The sequence below is a fragment of the Rhineura floridana genome, chromosome 20 (assembly GCF_030035675.1).
Source record: "Rhineura floridana isolate rRhiFlo1 chromosome 20, rRhiFlo1.hap2, whole genome shotgun sequence".
Taxonomy (NCBI): Eukaryota; Metazoa; Chordata; class Lepidosauria; order Squamata; family Rhineuridae; genus Rhineura; species Rhineura floridana.
In genome coordinates, this window is record NC_084499.1 from 16,792,052 (window position 1) to 16,818,999 (window position 26,948).

At 49.3% G+C, this 26,948-nt stretch overlaps 1 protein-coding gene across 2 annotated transcripts in view; it reads right to left on the minus strand.

Annotated features, from left to right (window-relative positions):
* Positions 1-26,948, minus strand: part of FKBP15 (FKBP prolyl isomerase family member 15) — a 65,831-nt gene that overhangs the window by 32,844 nt on the left and 6,039 nt on the right. For both annotated transcript variants that reach the window (XM_061604157.1, XM_061604158.1), the window contains exons 3-25: positions 26,247-26,340; positions 25,410-25,479; positions 24,060-24,134; positions 22,695-22,793; positions 22,226-22,375; positions 20,178-20,246; positions 19,132-19,275; positions 18,114-18,256; positions 17,129-17,177; positions 15,960-16,079; positions 14,205-14,298; positions 12,329-12,432; positions 11,479-11,572; positions 10,278-10,384; positions 9,376-9,483; positions 8,609-8,703; positions 7,012-7,114; positions 4,687-4,858; positions 4,021-4,157; positions 3,141-3,296; positions 2,485-2,637; positions 1,330-1,422; positions 534-644 (exon numbers count right to left, since the gene is read on the minus strand). In XM_061604157.1, coding sequence (XP_061460141.1) covers positions 534-644; positions 1,330-1,422; positions 2,485-2,637; positions 3,141-3,296; positions 4,021-4,157; positions 4,687-4,858; positions 7,012-7,114; positions 8,609-8,703; positions 9,376-9,483; positions 10,278-10,384; positions 11,479-11,572; positions 12,329-12,432; positions 14,205-14,298; positions 15,960-16,079; positions 17,129-17,177; positions 18,114-18,256; positions 19,132-19,275; positions 20,178-20,246; positions 22,226-22,375; positions 22,695-22,793; positions 24,060-24,134; positions 25,410-25,479; positions 26,247-26,340 — 2,540 coding nt within the window. The remainder of the gene's footprint in view (positions 1-533; positions 645-1,329; positions 1,423-2,484; positions 2,638-3,140; positions 3,297-4,020; positions 4,158-4,686; positions 4,859-7,011; positions 7,115-8,608; positions 8,704-9,375; positions 9,484-10,277; positions 10,385-11,478; positions 11,573-12,328; positions 12,433-14,204; positions 14,299-15,959; positions 16,080-17,128; positions 17,178-18,113; positions 18,257-19,131; positions 19,276-20,177; positions 20,247-22,225; positions 22,376-22,694; positions 22,794-24,059; positions 24,135-25,409; positions 25,480-26,246; positions 26,341-26,948) is intronic.

Below are 26,948 nucleotides of genomic sequence, written 5' to 3' on the forward strand. Positions count from 1 at the left end.
GAGGACACCACTGCGAGTGATGCCGCAGATGGGGAAATCCACCAACAGCTAGAAAACAAGAAGGGCAGAGCCCAGGAGAGCCGTTGCCGACCTGGTGCCCTCGAGATGTATGGGCTGATGGGCACTGTTGTCCAAAACATCTGGAGGGCGCTAGGTAGGCCAAGCCTGGCCCAGAAAAGAACCAACAACAACTGCGTCAATTACAGTGGCGGCATCACAGCAAAACGAAGACTGCTGGAGGAACATTTGCAAAGCCACTCAGTGCCCTGGTCCAAAAGGAGCACAGTGACATGGTTATGACCTGCTGCTGCAACGATGCTCTCCTCGGAGCACACTGTGGCAACCATGAAGGGAGCAGCAGCTGCCAGTCATCCAAGGGCAGTGATGGTGGACAGTTCAGGGATGTAAAAGAGGGTTGCTACTCATATCGGATTCATGGGGCCCTCTCCACCTCAAAGATAGGCTACCGACCTAAGCAGGAAACTCGCCCAGTTCTGTTCAGAGCAGCACTGAACGAGTAAAAGCAAACACACCTCTTCCGTTGAACCTGCAGGTGATGACCGGTGACGATCCTTCTCAAGTTCCTGGATCCGATCCTCATAGTGGGCCTTGAGAATGGCTACCTGGGACTGCAGGGCCAAGTACTATTTTGGGGGTGGAAAGCAGAGAGAAAAGAAGAAAGGACATGCAGTGTGACAGAGTCCCAGTGAGCGTAGACAGACTGCAGCTTGTAGGGTCTATGATTTTTTAAAAAATAAATTACAAGAACAGGCTGAAATCCACCAACCCACAAGATATTGACTCAGGGTGCAGAAGCCAGTTGCCTACTGCACCCCATGAAGCATGTCACAAGTACAAATCCACCTCCGAGTTACCCAGAGAATCCATCTGCATTGCTACAGACCAGAGAATCCATCTGCATTGCTACAGACCAGAGAATCCATCTGCATTGCTACAGACCAGAGAATCCATCTGCATTGCTACAGACCAGAGAATCCATCTGCATTGCTACAGACCAGAGAATCCATCTGCATTGCTACAGACCAGAGAATCCATCTGCATTGCTACAGACCAGAGAATCCATCTGCATTGCTACAGACCAGAGAATCCATCTGCATTGCTACTGATCAAAGAATCCATCTACATTACTAGAGACCAGAGAATCCAACAGCCTTTTGGTTGTTGCAAACTTATTTGCAGTTTGGTTTCTTCGGCACCATACTATGTCACACCTGGTCACAGTATATAACAAGCCTGCCAGGCACTTGAGAATCGTGGACACTTCTATCAAGCTGTGTTTAATGGGGTAGAAGGGAGAGCCCCACCGACCTTGCCTTTCACAGGTTCTAGCTGCTCCAGTTGCTCCTGCAGTGCTGACAGCTTCTCATCCTCTAAGCTCCTTGTGGTTTTAAGCAGGGAAAGCTAGAAGGAAACCAGAACCCTTGAGACAGGTGATTTATGCTCCATACTAATGCCCGTTATCAGCCAAGTGCCTCATCATAGATCAGTTGATGCCCTCTAAAAAGTGGGCACATTTTGTATTTGGAAGGCTGTTCTCAACACAAAACAAAAACAGGTATGGCATCACTTAGGAAGCATTGTGTAATATAGCAACAACAGCAATGACACAGCTTTGCAAGCAAGCAGCACTTGGGAACAAATCAGTCTCTTGTGCATTTGGAAGGGACAAAGCACGACACGTGCAAGCACTTCCGCAACTGCCACTTTGCATATGCGCTTTAGTTACTTTTAAAAAGTATTTACGTGGTGGCTAGGCCTGTAACATACACATGCACCCTCAAAAACAAGGAATAGATGCATCTTCCCGCTCTAAACAACTGGCAGACTGGGGAAGGGCCGTAAACTCAGTGGTAGAGCAGCTGCCTTGCATGCAGAAGGTCCCAGGTTCAATCCCCAATGGCATCTCCAGGGAGGGCTAAGAAATGACTCCTGCCTGAAATCCTGGAGAGCCGCTGCCAGTCAGAGTGGACAATACTGAGCTAGATGGACCAGTGGTCTGATTCATTATAAAGGCAGCTGCCTATGTTCCTAGATTCAACAGATTAGTCCAGCGTTGGCCAACCTAGCGCCCTCCCATCAGCCCCAGTTCAAAATATAAGAACAAAAGGAAGTGCCTGGCTGCTGGATCAGGCAAAGGTCTGTCTAGTCCAGCCACCTGTTCTCACAGTAGCCAACCAGATGCCTCAAAGGGAAGACCTGAGTGCGACAGCCAGCAAATCATCCGGAGGGCAACCAGACCGGCCAAGGCTGGATTAATCTGCCAACTAAAAAGAAAAAGCAAAAACATGTGATTTAACTGATTTCTTTAAAAATCAGGACAAGCAGCCTATTAGTTTTGTATGTATACGCGTGCAATAGCCTAAGGAAAAACAGAGATGCTCCGATGTGGGCACCAGAAGCAACAGAGAAAGGCATGCACATGGGAGGAGGAAGGAGACAACACACACAGGAAAGTCCACCTACCTTCTCCTCCAGCTGGGAGACCTTCTCCTGTAAGCCATCCCGCTGCTCACACACTTCCTGGTACTGACGCACATGTTGCTCCTTGGCAGAGCTCAGTAAGCGCTCACACTTGGCCTCCCACTGGGACTCCAGCTCTGCCTGCACAAGGGACACCTTCCGTCCCCCCAACACAAACAAGACACACTGGTCAATCCCCCCAAACACACCAGTCTTCCACCCTGCCCTACCCCACCCCTAACTTTTAAAGGCCTCAAGAGCTTTCACATCCTGCTTTGGCGCCGAGGCGCTCTGAAGCGCGTGAAGACTTTGAGCTTCACCCTAAATCCCCAGCATCATGAAGGAAGATGGAGGAGCAGGAGGGAATGATGGGCTGAGACGCAGAATCTAGGCTTCCATAACCACAGGAGAGGGAAGGGTCACGTGCACAGAAGGTCTTGGGTTCAATCCGCAGCATCTCCAGTGTTGTTTTTTTAAATGAAAATCTCAAGGTAGTTGAGAGAGTCGGTCTCATTAGAGGGCTAGTAGGTTTAGTCTGAGTGAACTGTACTAGGATAGACCAATCAACGCTCTGGCTCAAGAGCTCTGTACAATTATTCTCCCTGCTTTCTGTTTTAGCCGGAGGAGGGGACTAGGATCCAGCAGAGGGAGCCTCTCACCTCTGCTGAAGCCGCCTGGTCAGTCGACGTCCGGGCCTTTTTCAGAAGCTGCCGGAGCTTGTCCAACTCTTCCTGGTGAGACCGACGGATCTCGTCCATCTCCTCTTCGGCCTGCTCTCTCTCTAAGAGGGATTTCTTTTTCCTCTCGGAGAGGTTCTGAAGCAGAAGGAAAAGATTTGTAGGAAACACACGCAGGAGCATGCACCGAGCCAGGCCTGCAGCCGAGCTGTGTTCACACACGCAGCAGGACAAGGCGCTGGACCAAACGGCCCCGCTCCAGATGACAGGCAGGAGGGCACCATTTCTGACCGCTTCTCCCATGAAAGAAAGAAAAAATCCCTGCAACTTAAAAGAGTGTCAAGGTTCTACCCTTGCCTGGTTTTGGGGTTGGTTTTTTGCGGGAGGTGGTGGTGTTGCAGTTACTTTTTAGTTTAGAAAAGGGCTGGTTGGCTGGATTAGGCCTGTGTGCCCCTGATCTTCTTATGGATCCCCTACCTCGGGGGTGGGAAAGCTTTCTTTTTCAGCTCGAGGGCCGCATAATCCCTTCTGAACAACCTTCCGGGGGCCACAAGCTAGTGGTGGGCGGAGCCAGAGTGAAAAGTGGGCAGGGCCAGGAGCAAAAGTGGGTGGAGCAATAAACATCCATTTCCCTTTCTGACAGTAGGCTGGCTTCTACACACATCCACGCCCCTCTCTCGGTCTTCCTATCCAGGACAGCAAGAGGCATGAGCAGAATTCCAAGGAAGCATTCTAGCCAGGCTTGTGCGTGATGCACGATCAGCAACGGGGCTGGCCTGGGGAGAGCTTTGAAGGGCCAGACAGGGAGGTCTGGAGGGCCACACTTGGCCTCGGGGAACGAGACGCGCCACCCCAGCCCTACCTTCTCCAGATTCTCCTTCGCTATGCGGAGGTCAGCCAGCTCCTCCTCCAGGGCTGCCACTTTCCCATCCAGCTGCTTCCGGCTCTGCTTCTCCACTTGGAATTTGCTCCTTGTGTCCTCGGACGACTCCTGAAGCTCTGAAGGGGAGGTGGAGAGCAGGGCTTAGAGTTGGAACCGATAAAAAGTATGGGGCAAATTCTGTACCGAGCGCACCCAGACCCACTGCAATAAAGTTCTAGAACCTTAATACACTTAGCAAGTTTGGAGGGACTAGAAACTTGCCTTTTTAAAAGAAAAACAAAGAAACAGAATGAAAGCCAAGATTCTCCAGAACCCTATTTTTGTGCCTGAGTTTTTCAGAGCTCCAAGGCATGAGGCCTTAAACCAGGACTACCAGTTCCCTTAGCAACCCCAACTAGTGGCCATACTGCAGGCGTGGGGAGCTTCTAGCCCTCCAGATGTTGCTGAACTACGACTCCCATCGACCCCGTTCATTGGCCATGCTTGCTGGGGCTGATGGGAATTGCAGTTCAGCAACAGCGGGGAGGGCCACAGGCTCCCCACCCTTGACCTGGAGCATTTACTAGGCTGAAAGGACCACTCTCCTGCACATGCTCGGAAGTGCTCTTCCCTTATGGCTAAGCCCCGTCCCTCAACTTCTCTAACCTGCCAGCTGGGCCTGCAGCTGGTTGAGCCGGGCTCCCTGCCCCTCCACCTCCTTCAGGGCCGCGTTCAACTGGGAGCGGAGACCCATCTCCTCCTTCTGTTGACCGGTGAGCTGCAGCTGGAGCTGGGAGATCTGCGCCGTGGCAGCCGCGAGCTCCTCGGTGACCTTGACCTGCAACGCAAAGGAGAAGGATAGATACAGGAGGCTGTGGGGAGGAGGCCCCACAGGTCCTACTCACTTGAGGATGTAAGAGGCGCGCATGCAGGGGATGGCATCAGTAGGCACCCAAATGCTGGCCTCCCAAGGGAAGGGCCATCGTTCAATTCCCCGCATCTCCAGGCAGGCCTGGGAGACACTCCCTGCCGGAAACCCCAGAGAGCTGTTGCCGGTCGGTGTCGGCAACACTGAGCTAGGTAGGCCAACAGCAGCTAGCTACGTTCCTAACACCATGAAAGGCTACTCTGCTGGGCAAGGTTAGAAAGGTTAGGAAGGGCGATAGGGAGGCAACGCGGCTTGCTGCGACTAATGCACTTCAGGGCATCTTGGGGGCCCTGCTTATCCATGGAAAGTTTCCAAGCGACTAATACACTCCATAAGGAAAGGTTACAAGGTTTGGACCTTCTTGAGTTTAGAGAAGAGGCGAGTAAAGCAGTGGGGCGGATGACTAAGGTGTGCAGCATTACGCACGGTGTGGGGAAAGAGGAGATCTTTTCCTCATAATGCAAGAACCTGGTGCCACGCAATGGAGGTGAACATTGGGAGATTCAGGACAGGCAAAAAAAAAAAAGTACTTCTTCACTCAGTGCATGATTAAACTATGGAATTCGCTCCCACAAGAGGCAGGGACGGCCACCAGCTTGGATGGCTTTTAAAAAGAGGTTTCCACAAAACCCATGGAAGATAAGACTATCAGTGGCTACTAGCCATGACGGCTATGTTCCCCCTCCGCTTTCAGAGGCAGTGGGCTTCTTAATAAGCAGTTGCTGGGAATCGCAAGTGGGAAGAGAGAGCTCTTGTGCTTTCTGGAAAATCCATGTCACTGAAGCTGGGATGTGCTGGCAGAGACGCCTAGGAAACAAGAGATCTGTGGAGGTGCTGGGCTTTGACCTGCTTAAGGGAGTGGGGGAACTGTAACTCTGGAAGGGGGGAGGGGAGAATCTGGACATCCAGGGACAATGCCTCACCTGGTCCCACCCCCGATCCAGTGGCAGCACATGCTAGAGAGAAAAGCAGCAACAGGAGAGGAAAGTTAACACCACCAGGAGCAAAATCAGCAAGAGAGGGAAGAGTGTTCTCAAGAGAGGAGACAGCATTGTAGAGTTAGGAGTGCTGTGAGTATTCTGAGGCCCAAGTGTTGAGCACACAACTGAAAAACCTAGCAGGATACAGGAATTTAGCAACCTTAGTTGTAGCAACAAGTTTCAAGGAGGGCACACAAGCAAGACTACTCAAGGGCAGTAGTTGCACACTGATGCCCAAGAAAGAACGCTCAACCTGCATGTTCCCGCTACTTGCATCTCCTCCTCTCATGTGGCCAGGAGTCTGGAAGCTTTTGCTTTTGGCTAACTGCGGTTTGTTGTGTTGTCTGGTGTGCCAAACTGTGGTCAACACCAACTCTGGTTAATTTCAAACAAGCCAACACAAACTCTGGTTAACTTTAAATGCTAACTATGGCTAATTTCAAACCAGCTTCAAACCACGGTTTATTGGCTTACTGAAATTAACTATAGCTAGCGTGAACTGCAGTACTCAGTTTGGACAACACGGAAAGCCAGTTGGAACTGAAAGCTCTCAAACTCCTCCTCTTAGATGCATAAGAGAAGGAGAAGGTAAGGGTTACTGCAGCTTATGCACCTCAGGTTAAACCATGGTTTAGGATAAGGTGCAAACACAGTCAATCAGATTTCACTATGGCCCAATATAGTGTGGGGTTTTTTAACCACCCTGCCAGACTCACATTCAAGTTGGTGCAGATTTTCAAGGGACATTTCATTCTGCTTCTCTCATATTCGATCCACAGTGCTTTGCACAAACTTACCTGAAGCTGAGGATTTGTGTGTGCGTGTGTATCCCCAGGACAATTTGTTCTATTTTTATTTTGTTCAGAAGCTGACCTTCTGGTTTTTGTAAATACCTTAAAATAAAGGCATGATCTATTTTCCTCTTGCTTTCCCAAAATATGCTGACAGGCGAAGTGGAATTTTGATCTGCACTGGACATTGTGAACACGAGACCGGGATCCTGGGGCTGCACTGGCCCTCCCCATAGCATTACTCAGCGCACACACACACCCATTTCCTGCCTTTCACCCTGGCTGGGTTTACCTTCTCCTGCTCAGCATGCAAGACCCTTGCCTGCGTGTGCTCTGTGGTCATCTGCAAAGAGTTGTTTCGCTGCTCCATCAACAGATTGCTCTGTTCCACGTACCTGGGGAGAGAGAAAATTGAAAGAGGCGGGGATTACTTGCACGCTCTGATGGTGTGATTGTCCCTGGAGCCGGTTTCATCTGACCCATGACAACCATGCTAACGTTTTTAAGCAAGGTTATAAGCCATCCCCCAAAAGCGTCTGCCTACAGCTTCATTTTTACATGCAGGATCCAGTATGAGAACATTGGTCCCAGGCTATGGTCTGAAGGCACATGAGGCCGGCACCCTGCTAAAGCTAAGCAGGGTCAGGTCTGGTCAGTGCCTGGATGGGAGACCGCCTGGGAACCATAGGTAAGCCGCCTTGGGTTTCATGAAAAGAAAAGCGGGCTATAAATGTAATAAATAAATAAATAAACAAAACATACATCATGTGCAAGTCTTATTTTTCATAGGCTGTCTTAGGAGAGCTGATACTAGGAGCTGAATATTTGTCCATCTAGCCCAGTATTGCCCACTCTGACTGGCAGCAGCTTCTCAAGGTCTCATGCAGAAGTCTTAGGTGATCCCCCTGCTAAACCTGCCCCCCCTGCATACGAAGAGGGGGCTCTGCTACTGAGCTATGGAGTTCTTAGACAAAGGCAGCTCCGGGGGTGGGGGGGGGGAGGCAGGCAGAAGCACACCAGGGAGCCAGCAGCTCTCTAGGCCAGCCTTTGCCAACGTGGTGCCCTCCAGCTGGAGTACAACTCCCATTAGCCTCAGCCACTCCTAGGGTCTCAGGGAGAAAAATCTTTCCCATCTTTAGTTTCCAAATCACACATATTAGTTCCCCTCTATTCAGCACTGGTTAGGCCTCATCTTGAGTACTGCATCCAGTTCTGGTCTCCGCACTTCAAGAAGGATGCAGACAAACTGGAACGGGTTCAGAGGAGGGCAACAAGGATGATCAGGGGACTGGAAACAAAGCCCTATGAGGAGAGACTGAAAGAACTGGGCATGTTTAGCCTGGAGAAGAGAAGACTGAGGGGAGATATGATAGCACTCTTCAAGTACATGAAAGGTAGTCACACAGAGGAGGGCCGGGATCTCTTCTCAATCGTCCCAGAGTGCAGGACACGGAATAATGGGCTCAAGTTGCAGGAAGCCAGATTTCAACTGGACATCAAGAAAAACTTCCTAACTGTTAGAGCCATACAACAATGGAACCAATTACCTAGAGAGGTAGTGGGCTCTCCAACACTGGAGGCCTTCAAGAGGCAGCTGGACAGCCACCTGTTGGGTGTGCTTTGATTTGGATTCCTGCATTGCACAGAGGGTTGGACTTGATGGTCTTATAGGCCCCTTCCAACTCTACTATACTATGATCACTTGCTACCAAGTTGCTTTAACTGCAGCATTAACGAGGCAAAGCAGGGAGCCGATAAAAATCAAACCCAGCCCATGCCCAAGCAGGCTGAGTTCCACGGAGGCTGGGCGACGGGGTCCACCAAGCGTCGATCCCGCCAAAAGCGCCAGCTGTTCCTCACACAGAGCAACTGAGCAGGAGGTCCCTCACCTTTGATTGCGGGCGATCAGCTCGCTGATCTTCTCGTTCTGCTCTTCAATGCGGCTGCTCTTCTCGAAGATCTCTTGTTTCAACCTCTCGTTTTCCTGCGGCGCAAAAACGAAACAAAGAAAGGGATGCGTTGGAACCAAAGCAACACAATTAAGCATCCTATTCTGATGTCTTAGCTATGGATTCCTACCACAAATCAATTCTGGCCTCTTTGCCTTCCCCCACCCACCCCGACTCTTATCCGGGGACAGAGAGTTCTACCTTCCAGAACACTTTCAGTATCAGCCTTCCCACCCAGGAATCCTGGAGCATCTGTCCCAGTGCCCCTGCCCATTGCAAATGGATTATTTATTATTATTAAATTTATTTCCCGCCTTTCCTCCCAAAGCAGCAAGCAAGTAACAAAACATTAAAAACATCGTTAAAACCAAAACATTTTTAAAAACATCTTTAAAGCATCCTAAAACCAATTACAACACAGAAGCAGGCTGGGATAAGGTCTCTACTTAAAAGGCTTGTTGAAAGAGGAAGGTCTTCATCTTCAACAGAGGTGGCACCTGTCTAATATTTAAGGGGAGGGAATTCCACAGGGTAGGTGCCACTACACTAAAGGTCCGCTTCTATGTTGTGTGGAACAGACCTCCTGATGGAGTGAAGATGAAACCGGTTAAAAGTGAGGAAAAGTAATTTGCTGAGGAACAGAGCAAGGTTCCCTGCAACACAGTTTGAAAGCCACCTCTAACCATTCAGGTGGGAGCCATGTTTACCTGGATGATGCGCTGGATGTTGCTCATGATCATGGCAGTTTCCATGGTAACGGAAGAGATACCTGGCAACAAGCTGTGGCCAGAGTTTTGCTTCTGCAGCTCCTCCACCTGTAAGGGGGAGGGGGAAGAAATAAAAGAGATGCAGCATCAAACATCAGCACTGTAGGAGAGAAGAGGCTGGACCAGGCCTGGGCCTTTCCACTTGCTTGCTCAGGGCAAGTAGCAACTGGGGAACAGTGGGAATGTAGGAAGCTGCCTTCTCCCCAGTCAGACCCACTGGGTACATCTAACCTCAGTATTGCCTACACTGACTGGCAGCAGCTCTCCCAGGGTTTCAGGCAGGGGTCTTTCCCAAACCCTGCCTACAGTTGCTGGGGATGGAACTAGGGGCCTTCTGCATGCAAGGCAGGCGTTCTGCCACTGAGCTATGGCCCTTCCCTGCTCCCCAGTTAAGAGGCTTCCCAAGCAGAGGCTAAAATATATGTAAATGTCCTGCCTTCAAGTCGATTCTGACTTACGGCAACCCTATGAATAGGGTTTTCATGAGGCTGAGAGGCAGTGACTGGCCCAAGGTCACCCAGGGAGCTTCATGGCTATGTGGGGATTCAAATCCTGGTCTCCCAGGTCGTACTCCAACTCCTTAACCACTATGCCACACTAGCTAGAAAGGGCAATGTACGAGCTCACCATAAAAACAGCTAAAAATGGTACAAAAAAACCTAAAGCTCTAGTTTAAAACCAATAGAAAATGAGCACCCAAGGCAGAGACCTTTTCAGCTAGCCGGGAAAGCGTGCCAGAACAAAAATGGTTTTGCAACCTTTTTTCTGGAAAGTGCAGAATTCGGCTACGTCTCGCCAGGCACTTCTTGTGCAGAGTTCACAGCCCAGGAGTTGAGCATTACCTTGGCTGCCAGCTGGTCCATCTTGTCAGCCACTTTACCGACCGCCAAGCGGATCTCTGTGTTCTGCTGCCGCGCCTCCGTCATCAGGAACGAACCAATGTCTCCGGCTGCCGTGATGGGAAAGAAGCGGTGAAAAATTTGGGCTTTTTGTTAAAAAACAAAACACGAGCCTGTCACCAGAAGCGAATGGGACACGACAGGCCAAAAAAACCAAAACCACCACACACAGAGGAAAAATAGGGGTTGCTCTAACCAGAAGAGGCAGGGAAGGGGAACAGAGTTACCTCTGAACATCTCAGCAAGCAGCAACGAATTTCTAGAGGGAGGGGCTCAAAGGCTTTAGAATGGCCAGTGACAGGTGGCTGGAATAAGGCAACGGGAAGGAGGATGTCCCACCACCAAACTTTTATGAATTCCAGAGCATAGTGGGTAGAGAACCTGCTTGGAATGCAGAAGGTCCTGGGTTCAATCCTTGATGGCATCTCAGGTAGGTCTGAGAGAGACCCTTGCCTGAAACCTTGGACAGCCGGTTGCCAATCAGTTTAGACAATACTGAGCTAAATGGACCGATGGCCTGACTCAATATAAGTCAGTTTCCAAGGTATCCATCTTAATTCAACCTTTTATTCAGAACCATGAGGACTAGAATCTTACTTCAGTTTTTTAGCGGAAAGGCCATAGCTCAGGGGTAGAGCATCTGCTTTGTGTTTCAGAAGGTCCAAGGTTTTAATCCCTGGCGTTTCCAGGTATGGCTGGGACAGATTCCCTGTCCCAACACTGAACTGGAAGGACTGATGGCCTAACTCAGCATTAAGCGGCTTCCTAGTTTCCCATGCAGCACAGATCCCTTCCAGCATCTCACTGGTCAAAAGAATGCTCTCTCCACACTGGGTGACGGCTGTTGCTAAAGCAGCTTCCTTTTGTGGAACAGCTGGCATTCATTTAGAGCAGGCGTTCCCAAACTGCGGTCTGTGGAGCAACAGTTCATTCAGGTGGTCCGTGACACGTCTGCATCAAACATTTATATGGGTTTTTAATATGGCTTCATTTATTTCTTACATTTTATGTTACTGAAAAGAGAAGACTAAAGGGAGACATGATAGCACCATTCAAGGACTTGAAAGGACGCCATGCAGAGGACCCCATTAATGCACCTCACAGCATCTCCCAGTCCTGCACACAGTGTATGGTCTGAACATACCTTGGAAAGGAGACGGGTACATTGCCCCGACAGGTTGAAGCTGGGAAGCTGCTGCGCTCGCTTGCGGGTAGGCGTACGTCACTCCTCCATATGGCTGAGAACACAGATGGAGAGACAGGAGGACACAGGGGGAGAAACGGTTATGGTGCTGGGATCATGGCCTGGGAGACCAGGGTTCAAATCCTCACTCAGCCATGAAGCCTGCTGGGTGACCTTGGGGGCCAGTCCCTGCCTCTCCACCTAACCTACCTCACAGGGTTGTTGGGAGGAGAATACAGAGAGGGAGGAGAATCAAGTACGCCACTTTGAGCTCCTTGGGGGAAAAGGTGGGATATAAATGTAATAATGAAATAAATAAAGGTGACTGCAAAACTGACCATAGCAGGGGCACAAAATCCTCATCCGAAACAGGAAAATCGCTTAACCCTGTTCTCCACATCTAGGCGAATCAAAGGCCAAGGACTGCAAGGCTAGCACCTAAACGCATCACCCGAGCTGATGAACTAGCACTGTTAAGGTGAGAAACTGCTTCCGTCCAACTTAAAAAGAGTTTGAACTGAGGCTACTAATGTTGTTAGTCCTCAACGGTTCAGCACCCTTTTTTTGACGACGGAGTATGTTTTTGGTATGGAATGGATTCTGGCAGGGCAGAGCAGAGGAGGGAGAGGAAGAGTCACGTCTGCAATGGGCGAAGGCAGGAATCAAAACTGGGATGCGGAAGCCTGAGCAAGTGTGCTTGTCACACGTCCCTGTCCCAGGTGAATCAGGGGGCATGACCCTCCTTGCGGATGGCTCACATGCCAATCTGTAAAAGAGCGTCTCCCCACCCACCACAAAAGCATCTCCTTACCTGAAAGCTCTGAGTGGCCCCCGGGAGAGCCGGATGTGGCTGGAGGGCTGCAGGCATTACGGCAGCTGAGGGGATCTGGAGCCCGGAGGCAGTTCCCTGAGGAGCTGGGAAGAAACAGGAGACGTCAGCATCGCCGGTCTCTAGAGGAGCAGCCCACAGAGGGTACCGCAGATGGATCACATTCCCCCATCACTTCCCAGTTTCCCCCAACCTGTAGGAGGGCTTCATGCTGGTGTCTGGATTGCAACCAACTACAGAGCTGACCCACTGAACGTAAGCAGAGCCTGGCTTCTGGATCAGGCCAAAAGGGGCCCATCCAGTCCAGCATCCTGTTCTCACAGTGGCCAGCCAGATGCCCCAATGGGAAGCTGAGCACTCTTCAGCTGCTGCTCCCCATAGTCTGGTATTCAGAGGTAGACTGCCCTTGGGCATGGAGGTTCTGCTATCACAACAGACCTCCATAAGAAGAGCCCTGCTGGATCAAGCCACAGGAAGCCCATCCTGTCCAGCATCCTGTTCTCACAGTGGCCAGGCGGATGCCCCAATGGGAAGCCCCCAAGCAGGACCTGAGCACAAGAGCATTCACCCCACTCATGATTCCCGGCAACGGGTACTCAGGGGCATCCTGCCTGCGACAGTGGAGGCAGTACATACACATCATGACTAGCGGCCACTGCTAGCCTTATTCTCCATGGATTTGTCTAATCCACTTTTAAAGCCATCCAAGTTGGGGGCCACCATCGCCCCTTGGGGAAGCGAATCCTGACAGTTTAACTATCCACTGTGCAAAAAAAAAAAAAAGTCATTTTGCCTGTCCTGAATCTTCCAACATTCAGCTTAATTGTATGGCCCCGAGTCCTACTATTACAAGAGACGGGGGGGAAACTTTTCTCTATCCACTTTCTCCACACCATGCATAATAATCTTACACACCCCTATCGTGTCGCCTCTTAACTCGCCTTTTCTCTGAACAAAATGTTCTAACTTATCCTCACAGCGGAGCTGCTCCACTCCTGTGAAACTGAGCAAACCTAAGTGAGCAATGTCCATTCAGTTCAATGAGTCCCGAGTAGATCTAAGACTGGATACAAGCCTCTGTTTCCCCTCACTGGATCATCACCTTGTACTGGTGAGTGGGCTTGCGTGTTCCAATGAACCCTGTGAGCGATGCCATCGGGAGTCATGTGCTCCCAGCAGGGTCACCCATGGCGGTAAGGCCAAGGGAGAGGAACCAGACAAAGAACGATCCAAGAAAGTCCTCAACGGCAGAACAGGTGGAGGATAACAACATGTACGTAACAACGGCTGTGAAGGTGGATGAAGGCTGCAGCAGATAAAGGACTTCCAATCGTCGTGGTATCCCATTCCATTGGATCAAAGCCTTTGTCTGTCAAGATTGTGTGTTGATCGTGGTGCACCAATCTCCCCACATAAAACAAATTCACACACAGGCGTCTTCCATAACAAAAGTCCCATGGTGATTGGAAAATGGCGACGGGGGCAGAACTGTGAAATCCAGAAGCCCTTAGTCATGGTCTGGTACATCGGCAGTGGATATAGATTCAGACGGATCCTTTGTTAAAGACTGTATTTTGGAAGACAATCTTACTCGGTCACATGTGATCACCAAGAAGAACAAACAAGCCTCTGTTTCTGCATGTACTGATGCTAGTGGCCATTTATTTAGTTATTTTTACATGCTCTCCAAGCTGAATATTCCCCTTGCTATGTGAGATTCCAAATGGTTAGCGGCAGAGGAAGATTAAATGCCCTCCCCTTGACTTTGGCTGTGACGAGCGGGACCAGAATAGTTAATGCATGGTTTGCTTTGGTTTTTAAAAAGGCACAATGATAAACATTCATGCACACTCCTCACCTTGCGCTGTCATCTGAGGGAGGGTCATTTGGGGGGAGGGCTTCAGGGGGGAGGGGACTGCAGGCTGAGTTGCTCCTCGCAAGGTATTTGGATCCTGGGGGGAAAAAAAAGATTCCCACAGAGGAAAACTCCTGATTAGTCCTCCAGAGAAGTTTTATGTAGTTGAAATCATAGCATTTTCATTATCATCATCATCAACATTTATTAAATGCCTTTCACCCAAAGGCTCTAAGGCAGATAACAATTTTAAAATGCAGCATTGGAAACAATTAAAACCACCTTTAATTAAAACAATTAAAATAGGGTGGATCCTAAAAATGTACGTCTCAGGTGTGGAAGGCCAGGGTAAAGAGGTGTGTCTTCAGCATTCGCCGAAAGTTGTACAATGAAGTTGCCAGAAGCACCTCGGTGGGGAGGGAGTTCCGCAGCTTAGGGGCTGCCACAGTGAATGCCCTCTCCCGGGCCACCACCACCCCGAGCTTCTGAGGGTGGCAGAACTACCAAAAGGGCCCCCTCTGCTGATCTCATCACCTGACAGGGTCTGTAGGGAAGCAGGTGGTCTCAGATATTTGGGACTTAAGTCGTTTACAGCTTTGAACACTAACGTGAGCCCCTTGAACTGGGCCCGGAAACAAACTGGCAACCAATGCAGCTGTTTTAAAACAGGGGTTATTTGAGATCTAAAGGGAACACCAGCCAGTAATCTGGCTATTGCATTTTGGACCAGTTGCGGTTTCCAAGTCATCTTCATGGGCAGCCTTGGAAGGGACCTTAGAGGACATCTAGGCCAACCCACTCTGCTCAATGCAAACATATTCTACAAAATAAGAATTTTCCAACTACAGCGTCCCTGACAAATAGACACATCCTCTACTTAAGCACCTCAAGCAAAGGAGAGCCCACAACCTCCTGAGGCAGTCAAGGTCCACCGTTGGTGCTTTTACTGCCTGTCTGCCTTGATAGGAAGGTACACAAGGCAGCTCACAACTCATCAGTAAGTTTTGAAACGTACAAAAATAAACTAGAAAGCCAAAAAAGTTAGAAAAGATCATTCAGAGCAGATAACACTGCCGGACAGAGCTGCTGGATGGGCAGAGCAAGTCAACCCCCTCACTTGCGCCAAGAGGGATGTGCATGTATGTGGACTGGGCAGTGCCCATCAGCACAGCTCTGTTGGCTAAGCCTGCCTCCCACAAGAGTGAGGCAAATGTCACTCCATCAATGTGGCCCTCCCCCTTCTGTCTGCTGTCACAGCACCCCTCCCCCCCAAATCTAGAGCAGCACATCCAAACTTCCCACACACACACACACACACACCGCCATGGACCACTTGAAAATTGTCGAGTTGTCTTGGCAGATTTTCCTGCTTGTTATAGCAATTGCAACACACTGTGCAAGATGCTATATGATTTTTAGTTGCGTCTGTGTGGATTGGACGGTGCCTGTCAACCCAGCTCTGTTGGCTAAGCCTGCCTCCAACCAGCTACTGAAAAGAATAAAAGATGGCTTATTTATTTCTTACATACTGAGTTTTGCTGTATTGCAATTTGAATTCCACAGAATTCAGACTGCAATGCAATACAAGAAGGAAAAGAACGAATAAAAATACAGTTAAAAAACAGTACGAGTGCTGAACACGACAGGTGGGCTGCCTATCGTCTTCAACCACGAGTCCACCATCTTAACAAAGCTCATGGGCCAGGGGTGGCCCACGGACCCACAGCTTGGGAGCCCCTGACCTAGAGCAAAACACACCTCCATCTCCGAGTCGCTCGAGTCTAGCTGGGCTGGCGATGTGCCCGAAAGGAAAGGCAGCATGGGCTGACCCATCTTCGCCATGCGCGAAATCAGCTTCGCTTTCGCCAGATCAGGATTCTGGGCAGGGGCAGTGAGGGAGAAGAGGAGAAACAAAGGAGCTTTACTTTTTTCATATCCAACAACACTGGCCGTTCAAGGAATGAAGCTGTTTTCGTTTGTCAGAATCAGACATCATGCTGTAGAACAGGTGTGGCTCATCTGTGGCCCTCCAGATGTCGCTGGACTACAGCTTCCATAATCCCCCACTTTTGGTCACGCTGGCTGGGTCTGATGGGAGCTGGAGTCCAAAACACCGGGAGGGCACCAGGTTGGGGGAAGGCTGCAGTCGGTCTGGGGAACTAAAAACGCTACTCCTACTCAAAACAGACCCATTGAAATTAATGGACATGATTAATTTAGGGCCATTGATGGGTCTACTCTGAGCAGAATTTAATTTAATGCAATTCTCATATAATCACCTAACATGGCTTTAAAAGAAACCACGCTGGGTGGGGGAACAGGGAGAGAATTCAGTTTGCAGAATCTTCAAAAGTAGTTATCTCCCCCCAGTGAATGTCGTATTTCCTTGCTCCATTTTTACCAGGGCTCCTCGTCCTTAAGATGCTTCTCCAAATGGCAAAGTTAAGATACAATCCACCAAAAAACTGTCTCACTTTTTACTTTTTTTAAAAAAAAATAAATCCAGTTAGAAAACTCATCTCATACATTTGCACACAGGTTAAAAACCAAATAAAATATAATTATTCATCACTGTTAACAGCCCCACTGAAGTTTCTAATATACATGATGGTTTTCCCACAGCGGACCTTCATAACAAGGGTGCTTTTTTTAATTAAAAACTACAGGACCTACAAGGAAACATAACCTGCATGTCTCAAAAATTGCTCTCCTAGTTAATTCTCATTAACCTAGTAAATTCTCGCTGCTGGTGGTTTTGGCCAAATATCCTCAAAAATCCTTTTATTAGGTACATGTTTGATTTTATTTTTGTAAGCCGCCCTGAGTGCCCTATTATAGGATACAAGGTCGGGATAGAAATATTTTAAATAAATAAATAAAAACAACAAAAGACTAAATATGAAGATTTGCCTCCGGTGGGGACTTACCGCTAGCTGTTCACTAATCGAGTTAGATTTGGCCCGCACGGCTGGCTCCCTGCATGATGGGAGAGAAGGGAGTTAGCACAGCTGAGCACTGTAGGAAGAGTCTGTTCCACAGGTGGAGAAGCTCAGGGTCAAGGGGCGAATGCGGCCCTCCAGGCCTCTCTATTTGGCCCTTGGGACTCTTTCCAGGCCACGCCCCCTACTGGACCTGCATCGCACTCTCCTTAAATGTGTTTGCGACAATGCATCTTTCTGGCCTAGATAGAGAAGGTTTTTGTAGAATACACTTGACTTGTGTGGCTGGAATATAGAGAACTGTACCCAAAAAACCCTGTACACTTATGCCTTTGGCCCAACCCACCGCTGGAATGCTGCCCCTACAAGGTTGCCTACGTGACAGTGGGACCCCTTAGGCTGAAAAAAGGACAAGCCAGGGCTGGGGAAGCTCAAGATTGTGGCGTTCAAACATTACTCAGTTAAATGTACCTCTCTCTCTCTCGTAGTGCCACTTGACTCTCGAGGGGGAAATGGGGGCAGTGGGACAATGCAAACGTGACACTGCATCTCATAACCATAGTTAGGGTCGAGAAGAGGTCACAGGATTGTGGCCTCTCTTCCTGTGCCCTCTTTAATTTTTCATATATGAAACCCACACACACACAGACTCAGTCATGGTTAGCGGCAATATCAGTGGTATACAATAAGAGCAAAAGAGAGTAACAATTTTTTGAAGAAAAAAAAAAAAGAAATTCACCAATCGACTGCCTTTAGCATATCATGGGTAGGTGGTTTTGGCCAAAAGCTAAGCAGCCAGAGGAAAGGAATACCAACGACTGAGTTTGGATGTGTAGGTTATGCAGCTGAAGCAATGCCAAAATGGTAAAACCACAGAAGCATCAACAAATTTACTGCCGAGTTAGGATGCAACAACAGTAAGCGGGCAGTGGGGGGGATGTTTAAAAGCTCAGGACAAACCCAGATTTCTCACCCTGGCTTTGGAGGCAGTGTAGAAGGAGGCAACTCTGCTGGGTCTGTTGCGAGGTTTTCTGTGTTTGGTCCAGGAGAAGGCATAAGGGTGTCCCGGGGGCCCAGGCTCTGTCCATTGGAGCTGGCATCCTTTGCAAGCCTCACCTACAGAAGCAAAAAGGGACACCATGGAGTCTTGTCAAGGCAAGTCATGCTGTCAATGTTGTGGGCCCAACCCTGTGGAACTCCCTCCCATGAGAAGTCAAGACAAGCACCATCCTAGATGAGTTTCAGGCGCCTGGTTAGAACCATTTTATTTCAGGAGGTCTTTGCACCATGAATGCTTCCCCGCGTTTTTCAGTTTTTTTTCCTGACGTCTTTTGTTCTACATTTCTGTGATTTTAAAGTTTTGAAGTTTAATTTATGCTTTAAATCTTGTACGTTGTACATTTTTATTGCTGTAAGCTGCTTTGAGACCTAGATTTTAAAAATAAACAAATAAAGAGTGGGTTTTTATTCCTGAGAACTATGGGCTGTTCTTATAATTGGTAGCTGGCCTGTAAGTGTAGATCATGACTCCACTGAGATCACCGGAAGGCAATTGCCAAGGTCACGGTAGAGAATAAAACGTAGCATTTGGAACAGAATTCAGCTTGACAAAGCATTCCATTCTTTTCAAAACTCAAATTTCAAGCCGTTATGGCTGTGGAGATATATTATAGTTATAGATACACACACACGAAAAAGTGGGCAATGCTAGGCTAACTTTCAGAAGCCAGAGAGTAGCCTGAATAAGATTTCCAAGAGCTAGTTTAACCAAAATACTTAAAAAACACTTCCAAGAGCTGAGGGATGGGATCCAGTGGCCTGTATATGTATAGTTCAAGGGCCCTCCCCATGATTTTAAAAAAACCCAAACAGGATAGAGTAGGCAAAGCAAGACAAACGATGCACGTTTGCTCAATCTAACCGGGTGGCAGAGTGGCCACCCAAATGTTCTCCTGATCATCAACAGGCTGGGAGGGAAGATATACACTCACCCGCTTGACTTCCACCTCAAAGGCCAGGGTTGAGTCTGGAGGAACGTGATTGGCTACTCCCTGAGGCCCGTAGGCCAATGCCGGAGGGACGAGGAGAAAGCGCCTCCCGCCTTTCTTCAGCCCAATCATCCCGTCTTCCCAGCCCTTCAAGTGCCAGAAAAGGAGAACCACAAAGAAAGGAAGAGGCAGCCTGAGCTAAATACATGAAGCACACAGCCTAGCACAGCCTCCGCAGACCCGGCACCCTCCAGATGTTTTGGCCTACAAATCCCATCAGCCCCAGCCAGCACATGCTGGCTGGGGCTGATGGGAGTTGTAGGCCAAAACATCTGGAGGGCGCCTGGTCAGAGGAGGCTGTGCTATGAGGACACAAGAATACTGGCGGTTCTCTTGCAGTCTGAAGGAAGTAGCTTGAAAGCACAGGCGGGGAACCTTTTCCAGGGCCGCATTCCCTTCTGGGCCACCTTACAGGGGGCCAAATGCCAGTGGTGGGCGGGGACAGAGAGAGAAGCGGGCAGAGAAACTAATGTGAATTTTAACTTTATATAGTAGGCTAGATTTTACAACACACACTCCTCTCCATCTAGGCACGCAAATGACATATCAGAGTCCAAGGACTCATTCTAGCCAGGCATAAAAACGCTCAAGGAGGGCTGGTTAGGTGATGTGGCTTGGGGAAAGTCCCGAGGGCCGGGTGGAGAGGCCTGAAGGGCCACATTCGGGCCCCAGGCCTGAGGTGACCCACCCTTGCTTTAAAAAAAGGGCAACCCGACTGGCTAATGCGGCAGCGAGTGGAATTTTCCAGGGATGTACACACACAGATGGGGCCTCCCCTTCCAGCAGATAAGTGTGGCCCCATTCCTCGTGCTTAAGACATCCTTCTGCCCATAATTCTCAAGGAAGCCATTCGACCACGATCAGGGTTTGAAATCAGAGAGGTTTACTGTTAACTCAGGCTTCTGCACAGCAATGGCCACTATACTCTCTCAGTTTGGATTTGACCAGGGAGATCCTCGCACAGCAGCAGAGGGGCTGCCTTCGCCTACCTTTATGACTTTGCCAGAGCCCAGCTTCAGACGCAGCAACTTCCCTTTGCTCACATTTGAGTCGAACACCTGTCAAAAGGGAAGGTCAGTGGGGTGAAGTCACTTAACTTTGAGCCCAACAGGCTCACGTTCCGCTACTCCAGCTGCTGATCTGAGTGCGGTGAATACTTCTGGAAGGGCGGCAGATCAGGGTATAGAGCTGCAGCTCTGTGTGCAGAAGGTCCCAGGTTCAATTCCCAATGGCATCTCCGGGTAGGGCTGGGAGAGACTTTATTATTTACAATGTCTAAGGCATTTTATACACTGCTTAATCGTTAGCGTTTCTAAGCGGTACACATAAACCATACAGAAAATAAAAACAATACAAATTCACCATGGGCCGTACTCCCTCTGAAATAACAGGTCCGTAGTCTGGGGGTGCTCCTGGATCCATCTCTGTCACTAGAGGCCCAGGTGGCCTCAGTGGCTAGGAGTGCCTTTTACCAGCTTTGGCTGGTAAGACAGCTGTGGCCGTTTCTGGACCGAGATAGCCTGACCACTGTTGTGTCCATGCTCTGGTAAGCTCCAGGCTGGATTACTGTAATGCGCTCTATGTGGGGCTGCCCTTGAGGTTAGTCTGGAAGCTGCAGCTGGTGCAAAATGTGGAGGCATGACTGCTCAATGGGGTGGGGTATCTCCAACATATTATTCCACCGCTGAAAGAATTGCACTGACTGCCCATTAGCGACTGGGCCAAGTTCAAGGTTCTAGTTTTGGTGTATTAAAGCCCTAATCAGCTTAGGACCAGGACACCTGAAAGATTTGTCTTACCGCTTACATACCTGGTAGATCACTGCACTCTGCAAGTGAGGGCCTCCTGCAGATACCATCTTATCAGGAGGTCCGTTCCGCACAACATAGGAAACAGACCTTTAGTGTGGTGGCACCGACCCTTTGGAATTCCCTCCCCTTAAATATTAGACAGGTGCCATCTCTGTTATCTTTTCGGTGCCTACTGAAGACCTTCCTCTTTCAGCAAGCCTTTTAAAGCAGAGACCTTATCCCAGTCTGCGTCTGTACGAGAATCGCTTTTTAAGATGTTTTTAAAGTTTTTTTTTTAAAAAAAGGTGTTTTGTTTTAATATCTTTTAACATCTTTTTTAAAAAAATATGTTTTAAAATGCTTCTAGTGTTTTTGTTTGCTGCCTTGGGCAACTTCTGGAAGGGGCGAGATATAAATTTAATAAATAAATAACAAACAAATCCAAACAGAACCCCAAACACTGCCTGAAAAATCCTGGAGAGCTGCTTCCAGTCAGTGCAGGTGACGCTAGGCTAGAGGGACCAATGGTCTGGCTCAGTATAAAGGCAGCTTCCGATGTGGCACCCCCTGCATGGCAGTGCCCAGACAGGAACCCCCTTAGGTTACAGATTGGGGGGAAAGGCGAGGCTGAAAAATAGTGTCTTGTCCTGGGAGACCAGCACAGAGTACGTGTGTCACATGCAGGAAAAGTTCAAAAAGGCCCACAGGGATGGGGGGAAAGGCCCTTCTCTGCCTGAGATTTTGCTTACAGGGTTTTCTCCCTGCTCCTCAGCCCGGAAAAGGCTCAAGCGCAGCTTGCAGATCAATAAAGGAAATCCCTGCCCTCGGGGCTTATAAGTCTAAAATCCCGATGGGAAAGCCTTTTCAGAACCAGAGTTCTGCAAATGGCTAGGGCACGTTGGGCCTTTGTGCGCAAAGCTGAGATTTGGACCCACACTGAGTTTCAGAGCAAGTCATTCTGCTGTTTCAGGAGGAGCTTTCTCGGGAGGTTAATTGAGAGTCTTAAAAAAAGGCCCCTGGGGGGGGAAAGCATATTATAGAGTGGGGGGGAAGCTGTGGCCCTCCAGATGTGGTTAGACTACAACTCCCATCATCCCTGGCGATAGGCCATGCTTTTCCGCAGCTGTCGGGAGTTGGAGTTCAGCCACAAATGGAGGGCCAAAGGTTCCCCATACCTGCCGTCAAACAGTAGCAGCTCATAATGACAGAAACAGCATCATTAACCCAGGCCCTCTTCTACGTCTCACCTGTCCAAGCCCACCGTTCTGGAACAGCCAACCAGTAAAAGCAATCTCCAGCGCGTCTCCAACTTCCACCCCTTGGCCCTCTCCAATGACAAGATCCTGGTACAGCACTGCATCGGGGGAAGGGCCGCTGTTATATTTGGCAATGCAGAGCTACAAAGAGGAAGAACCAAACCCTTAGCGTTTGCCTGGGATTGAACTCCTGCATAGCAACCAGACCCCTCGCCCGTCCAACCTGGCAACAATGCTGTTTGCTAGGACTCTGGATGTTTTTCAGTGGCAGGCAGCAAAAATATGTGTTGGCCTTTTTAAGTAACAGGGCTGGGTGGAGTTTGGGGGCCCATTGTTAGCACCGCATCAAGACTCAGCTTTGGAAGCCAGGTGACCCAATTCAGTTTGCTCAGCTAGTTGCATGCCCCCGGGACAGCCATTGTCCACCCGGCAGCTCAAATGTGATACATGTCCATGGCACCTGTTTGCTGAAGTCTACGGCCGCCTTTTCCGACTCAAACATGATGGACCAGTTCTGCCTCTGATCATCATAAAACGTGCTATAGTTGTTGGGCTGGACCTGGGCAAGGAAGAAGAGGAGGAAGTCACATTCGTTGTGGCAGGTGGCCTCGTCTGAAAGCAGCTGAGATTTTACTATGGATGAATATCACTAAATACCTGCTTTTTTTTTTTTTTAATAGGGTTGTATCGGAGAGCCAGTGTGGCACAGTGGTTAGAGTGTTGGACTACGATCTGGGAGACCAGGGTTCAAATCCCCACACAGCCATGAAGCTCACTGGGTGACCTTGGGCCAGTCACTGCCTCTCAGCCTCAGAGGAAGGCAATGGTAAACCGCTTCTGAATATAGCTTACCATGAAAACCCTATATGCAGGGTCGCCATAAGTCAGAATCGACTTGAAGACAGTTCATTTCATTTCATTTTGTTTGGTTTTTTTAATAGGGTTGTATCTATGACCTTCTCAGAGGAAACCCACTGAAATTAAAGGACATGACTAATTTAGGTGTGTTCGCTTCAATAGGTCTATTCTGAGTAGAACTTGCTTAAATACAACCTTTCATTTTTTTAAAAAAGCAGATTGATGATGTTGAAGAGGAAGAAAGAAACCTATTCATTTAGGAAAAAGTAAGATGTGGTCATTCACTGAAAATCAACAAAGCATGTCACGTTTTAGAAATTGAAAAATGTCAAAGGATGGGAGGAGATACCCTAAGTGAAATTATTTATAGTAGGATAGCGGGCAGCATTTCATCTACTTTGTTTTGTTCAGAACATAAGAACATAAGAAGAGCCTGCTGGATCAGGCCAGTGGCCCATCTAGTCCAGCATCCTGTTCACACAGCGGCCAACCAGGTGCTAACTCCACGTAAGAGCTCTAACAATTGAATACAACCCATTATATAAATTACAATGTTAGTCCTATTCAGAGTAGACCCACTGAAATTAATGCAGATGATTAACTAAGGCCCATTTATTCTAAAGTTCTGAGAGGAACTTTGTAGATTTACAATAAGTTCCATTTTTTATTTTTTAAATAGTTACTCTTGCTGACCTTCTGCAGGCATTATTTTTATACTTGATCATTGTTTTTTTCACAGAAGTAACCCAAAGTGACTTACATTAAAACCCGCTAAAACCGAAAAACACATTGCGACATCTGATTTATATCCTTATGCGAGAGAGCTCACAGCAGTGTTCATGGGATCCCCAGATGGTCTCCCATCCAGACACTGACTAGGCCTAGACCTCCTTAGCTTCAGCAAGGGAGCTGTACCCTGTACTCTCAGATCATGCCATGGTTCTTTCAGGTTACTGCCAAGGCTTACCGTGAGTGTGAACCCCGAATGGATCCTGGCGGCTGTGATCTGCTGCTGCTGGTTGATATAAAGGAGGATTCCGTACTGGATTCCACAAAAGATGGAAGGAAGGAGAGAAAGAGAAAGAAAAAGAGAGAGATGAATGGAAAACTATGGAACTGGCTGTCCAAAAACACCTGGAGCTAGGTAGAGTTTCTGTGGCAATGGTAAAACCGGCATGCTAACAGCCGAACGTCAGATTACATACAAACTAGTCCAATTTGTTAATCACAGGAATTGTTTCAATCACATGTGCTTTGGCTTAGATACACTAGGGCACTGGGAGCAGGCGATTGCTTCAGTGGCTTCTTGGGAAAAACAGATGAATTTTTCTGATGTATTTTATCTTTTACTGTGGACACTTCTGTATAAAAGTGGGTTAAAATAAAATACTGATCATTCAGTTTAGCTGATTGGGCTGTGAAAGGCAGGTACTGGAAAAATGCATCATGTTTCTGATCTGTTTCATCTTTCACTTGTAAGCCCCTGTAGAAACATAGGAAGCTGCCTTTTACTGAACCAGACCACTGGTCCGTCTAGCTCAGAACTGTCTACACTGACTGGCAGTGGCTCCCCAGGGCTTCAGGCAGGGGTCTCTCTCAGCCCCTCCAGGAGATGCCGGGGACTGAGTCTGGGACCTTCCACATGCCAAGCAGATGCTCTGTCAATGAATTATTGCCCTTCATCTAAAAATAAAGCAAAGCTCTAGTCCTCATGATTCGAATCAGACAACGGTGGGGACTGAACCTGGGGCCTCCAGCTTGCGCTGCAAGTGCCTGAACACTAAGCTCTGGCTGTTCCTCACTGCAAATACTTCCCCAAAGTTAGGAACATGAGCAAGCTGCCTTAGTATAAACACCGGTCCATCTAACTCACTGTTGTCTACTCTGACTGGCAGCGGCTCTCTGGGATTTCTGACAGGCTCTCTCCCAGCGCAACCTGGAGACGCTGGGAATTGAACCTGGGACTGTCTGCTCGCAAAGCAGGTGCCCTACCACCGAGTTCTGGCCTTTCTCTACAAAAGTGTTCGCAGTGGGGAAGAGGGAAGACCAAAAAACCGGAACTGCTATCCGCGTTATGTCAAGAACAGCAGGTGCTGAAACGGCACCTCCAATTCGCTCTCGGCAAGACACGGTCGAGATGCCAGGATGCAAAGAAAAGAAGCATTCGCCTAGCCCAGCCTTTGGTCGACCTGGTGCCTTCCCGATGCTTCGGACTACAGCTCCGGCTGGGGCTGATGGGAGCTGTAGTCCGAAGCATCGGGAGGGCACCAGGTCAACAAAAAGCTGGGCTAGCCCAACACACCGCACCTTCTCTTACCTTTCTGGTCGCATGGGTCCCCACCACGGCCGCGCCGTATTTGCCCTGTTTCACGTATTGCCCGTTAGCGCTGGAACAAGAGGAGAAAGCCTCTTAGCTCCCCAGACACTTTTACTAAAGCCTTCACCACCATCGCAACCCAAGCGTTGCACTCTGCAGCTCTTTACAGAGACTGGCTATGTCTAGGATGGAGAGAGCCTGTGGCCCTCCCAGACACTGCCCGACTCCTAACTCCCAGCAGCCAGCTTGGCCAATGGTCAGGGATGACGGGGCATGGGGCCGTCGTCCAGCAACTCCGGGAGGCCTGCAGGCTCCCCCACCCTCGCCTTAAGCGTCCGCGGCTTGCTGAAAGGAACTGCCAGCAAAAGGTCTCTCTCTGCCGCTTAGAACACTAGTTTTTGCTTTGCAGCCAGCCTCATTTCAGGTTGGTGGTGGCAGGCGGGGTGGAAGGCAGTGGAGCCCAAACAGTAGATGGAGCCACAGCCAACTAACTCTAGTTTTGTTCCCCGTCCTCCCCCTTCTTAATACCAAGACGAAGGAGGAGGAGGAGGAAGCCGACAGCCGGGGCTGCTACCCCCGGGGCTGGATGCAAGTCAGAAGGCAAGCAGTCAGAGCTGGCTGGAGGCCGACTGAAGATGGTGGGGTGGGGTCCCATTAGCCCTAACAGACCAGCCTCCACTGTTTCAGTTCCATCTCTTCCTGAGCATGCATCTGCTGGACACAGCAGACCAGGCTAGACCAAGTAAGCCCCCCCCACCCCACAATTACGAGGAAGGAGACGCCAAACCAGCAATTCGAGCCACAAGGACACCATCGTTCCCCCGCTGTAGTACTCACAAGCGATACGCATGAACCGCTGTAGCGATGAAGACAGACGGCGCTCCTGAAGTGGGCGCAGGAGCAGGCAGCTTCTGGGTTGGTGGACCTGCAGCTGAAGCAGCACACAGCAAGGGGTAAGCACCTCCACCACACATTCAGAATTGGCTTGCAAGCAGCAGCCCAAGAGAGCGCCCTTGCCTTGGGACCAAACCAGTTGCTCAGATTAATGGGGGAAAAGGAAGCTGTCTTCAATCGAGGCAGACCATTGGTCCATCTAGCTTGGAATTACTGACAGTGCCTGGACCAGGATGTTAACTGCTGGTGTGATGATTTTTCTCCTAGCTGAGGGGTGGGGAACCTTATTTCTGTCAAGGACTGCATTCCTTTGGGTGCAATTCGTTGGGGGCTGAAGCCACTGAGGGGTGGGGCACTGCTTTTCTTGCCCACCCCTTTTCTCTCTCTCTCTCCCCAATTTTCTCCCTCCTCGCCACCAACATGAAATTTGGCCAAGGGTGCTTGTGGCCCTTAGGCCACAGGCTGCCCATCCCTGCCCTTTTTTCTAGCCACTGAAAGCAGTGGCAGAACTTGGTTGCAGCCAACCCTTGCTCAGTTTCTGCCCAGTACACAGGCTTCAGGCAGAGACGGAGGAGAGCACTCATTTGCCTAGAGAGAGAAAAAGATTCAGGAAGGACCATCCACCCCCCCCAGTGCAATTAACAT